Here is a 3,832-nt window from a genome sequence, read left to right on the forward strand (position 1 = left end):
CTATGCGATGTATCCGCCTACATAAGCCCATTATACAGGAGCTGACACCCTCCGATAGTTCTTTGGTCCCAAATGACTCTCGAAATCCTCAAGTATGGCATCAAGATCTCTACAAGGGACGATGGAAGGAGAAGACTGTGAGGGGTGTCTCAGAATAACCTGCAAATATTCAAACTGGTGCATCACTCACTCGGACATATACACATACATCATATATGACCTACAAAAGTCACCGATCCTGATTATAACAAAATGACGAGCAGAAGGCTATGCCATTTGCTAACGTGCAGTCAAGACACACCCGGAAGGGCTCGAACGTCTGATTCTCTCTCACTCGATAATGCATATCTATATCAGTTATCTATTTCAAATGTGCTACTATCTAATGCATCTTAAACGACCTATGTTACCTAAAACATCATTCAAATCTCAAAAAAGAAAAGAAATGAAATTTTTTCCAAATTAAAGTTGTGGATGAGAGGCTTGAATGGAGTGAATGACTTTGGAACAAATGAAGTAGAATGAAGTGAGTGAACTTGAAGAAATTTGCTGAAATGGAGTTTGAAAATGACTTTTACAGCAAAATAGCTTAGATGATTTTTGTTTTACTTTGCAAAAAATGAAGGAAAAGGAAAGGATATGGTGCAAATCAATGAAATAAACGTGTCCGAAGATGTATCTTTGTAAAACTCCATGAATTTGAAATTAAGGTTTTTTTTATAAAGATGCATCTCTAAATTCACCCTTATATTGATACAAAGATATATCTTCAAATTAACTTTTGACAAAAGGCAAAATAAAGGTAGCTCATCAATTTGTGCTGATGAATATAAAACAAAAATAAAATTTGTTCGGAAAATACATTTTGAGACCCTAGAAACAATTATGACATTTTACCGTGCTAAAGAAGCATCCCACAAAATATATAACGATATGCTCTTAGCACCCAATTTCTTTTAGAAACATTTTAAATTTAAATGTCCCGTGCTGTAAAGGTGTAGATGGATTTAATTGTATTTTTAGTGCCAATAAATTAATTATTTAATTTATTAAAAAATTGAATTTTTTTCATAATAAGAATCCGAAGGAATACTAAATAATATTCCCCTTAACACTTAAAAATAGAGTTCTGTTACGTTTCCTTTAGGATTACAATGAATAAATGAAACTTAGAGGACATCACTTTCATTAACCTTCCATTACTGTACTTTAAAGCATCCCCTTACTTTTTCTGATACGAAACATTCAGCAATATGACATTTGTACAACGAAAACTGAAATAAAAACTGATATGAATCCTAAAGATATGAAATGTCAGGAGAACACTTTGAACGAACTAAATTATATTATGAATCGAAAAAACAAGATAAAATAAACTACTAACTAGTCAATAAGCGTATGTTTTATACATAACAACTTATGAACAATGTGCATAAATTGATTCTTCCGAACCCCGTTTCTTGCAGCCTGCGTCAATAATATGATTGTCTCGAATTACTGCAGCACTTGGCAGGGAATACATTGGCGGAGAACCAGGTAGCAATAGTTTTCTGAAGATTCTGTACACATACTAGAGTTGGTGGTTTCTGAACTGTTATGAATCGCTCTTTCCCATTAGTGTTGGTGTAACTGAAACTATGCCTATGAGGAATATTGTAGCCATTGAGTTGAAATCATAGAGATCTCCAATTGATTGTAGTTCCCCAAGAGCTAATCCAGCCTGCATAACAAACACAAGAAAGTTAAACACGAACCCAATGACAGTTGAAATTCTCAAACCAAAACTCATAAATAAAGATGTTGGTTGTCAACTTGTCATATAAGTACTTATGTATAAGCTATTTCTATTAAATGCTAAAGAGAACAAATTATAGTTATTTTGATAACCACATACCCTGACAGTGACATAAGCAGCAGGTATGAGACCAATGACAGTTCCAATGAAGAAAATATGATAAGGAACATCGACAATTGGCGATGCGAAATTAATAAACGTGTTAGGAAGAGTCGGAGTCAATCTAAGAAAAAGCATATAGTTCAACAAACTCTTTCTTCTCTTAGCCACCTGAAAAACAAAAACAAAAAAGATCATCTCCACATCGATATAACTTAATAAAATCCAACATGATCGAACATTGAAGTCGAATCAAACCTGTGTCTGGAAGAACTTCAACTTCTCCGGCCAGAGACAGAACAGAATTGGTCTTCCAATAACTTTTGACAGGAAGAAACACGAAGAAGCTCCGGCCGTGGCAGTAAATACAACCAGAGCCACACCTTTAAAAACACCAAAAAGTGCTCCAGCAAGCAATGACATGAATACAGTCCCCGGAATCATGAAAGTCTGCATGAAAATATAAACCACGCAGTATCCCACCAAGACTTGTGCAGTGTAGTCACTTGTATAACTCTCAAGGTTATCTCTACGAACACAAACAAAAAATAGATTCAGTAATCCATAATTCATAATCTCAATTCTCATTCTAAATCAGGATCCACAATATTTCTCTTCTACATAACCACAACAATCAACAATCGCGCTACAATCCTGGTTAAAGGATCATAGCGCGATTGCGATTAAAACCTAAAGATGAATCTCTTCCAGATCTGATGTAAAAAATCATAATAAAACAGAAAAAACGGCATTGACTCAGATTTCATTCAACAATTAATTACATTTACAACAGATTAATGAAAAAACATGATACACAAAAAAAAAATCGATGAATTTCTATCTCCAGATAAATCAAATTTCCACACGTGCGTAATAAGAAACATACCCAAGGGTAATATGGTAAAAACATTTTTACCTTAGAAGTTGAAGATCTTGGAGGCTTCTCGGGCGTTTAAGGAAGCTGTAATCGGAATCTGGCATGGTGAGATAAACGCCGAGAAGACCGACGATAAAGCTCAACGCCACCGTGGAAGCAACCGTAGCTTCGAAAAAGCTCAACGGAAACTTCAAGGATGAAAGCTTAGGGGAAGGTTTGTTGACGTTCGTGATCTCGATGGTGTCGCCGTCATTTGCCATGTTTGATGGTTTGTTTTGATTAGGAGCGGCAACGATGGTGGTTTTTTTCTCTCTTCTCTTCCTTATCTACGTTGAAAGGAGGAGAGAGAGAAAAAGAGAGAACAATTCGTTTTGAGAGAGAAAGAATATACCTCAATTCTTGGTTGACGTATATATTTATATATGCGTTCAAATTTACGATGGAGCTAAGATAACAAACTTTTGGATGTTGCTGTTAGCGACAAAAACGTTTTTCTTAAATATTTTCGGATAATTTGTTTTATTTTAGGGATTTTAAAAGAATGTTAATTTGTATTTAATTTTTAACAATTTTAAAATTACCTTTTTTGTATTATTTAAATTTATTTAATAATAAATGTATTAGTCTAATTTAAGACTATGTACATCATCTATTTAAGATCTCAAATTTAGTTAACGAATACTTTGAATCTTCCTAATATATAAACGTATACTAAATTTAATCTAATTTATTATTCAACCTATTTAAATTTGAACGAGTTGAGTTTATCATTCAGTCCATAATTTATAACTAAAATCAACTCGAACCAACACGACCATTTACCGATTAAATTGGATTTACAGATTGTTTATAAAATATAAAATATTTATTGTTAAAAACTTTGTGACACTTAAATTGAAAAAAAACACTATAAATAATATTAAATAAATTTCATTTATGTGATCAATTTTTTTTTCATTTATATATCATAACACATAATAATAATAATAATAATAATAATAATAATAATAATAATAATAATAATAATATCAAATTATACAAAACATATAATTTCTATCTAT

At 32.5% G+C, this 3,832-nt stretch overlaps 1 protein-coding gene across 1 annotated transcript; it reads right to left on the reverse strand.

Annotated features, from left to right (window-relative positions):
* Window positions 1–1,275: 1,275 nt before the first annotated feature.
* On the reverse strand, window positions 1,276–3,169 carry LOC131646617 (uncharacterized membrane protein At4g09580-like). Its single transcript, XM_058916613.1, has 4 exons — window positions 2,811–3,169; window positions 2,153–2,423; window positions 1,895–2,065; window positions 1,276–1,720 (listed from the first exon to the last, which is right to left on the reverse strand). The coding sequence occupies exons 1-4, from the start codon at window positions 3,029–3,031 to the stop codon at window positions 1,595–1,597; spliced, it is 789 nt and encodes a 262-aa protein (XP_058772596.1). The 5' UTR covers window positions 3,032–3,169; the 3' UTR covers window positions 1,276–1,594.
* Between the last annotated feature and the right edge of the window lie 663 nt (window positions 3,170–3,832).

Source organism: Vicia villosa, linkage group LG2 (assembly GCF_029867415.1).
Source record: "Vicia villosa cultivar HV-30 ecotype Madison, WI linkage group LG2, Vvil1.0, whole genome shotgun sequence".
Lineage (NCBI taxonomy): Eukaryota > Viridiplantae > Streptophyta > Magnoliopsida > Fabales > Fabaceae > Vicia > Vicia villosa.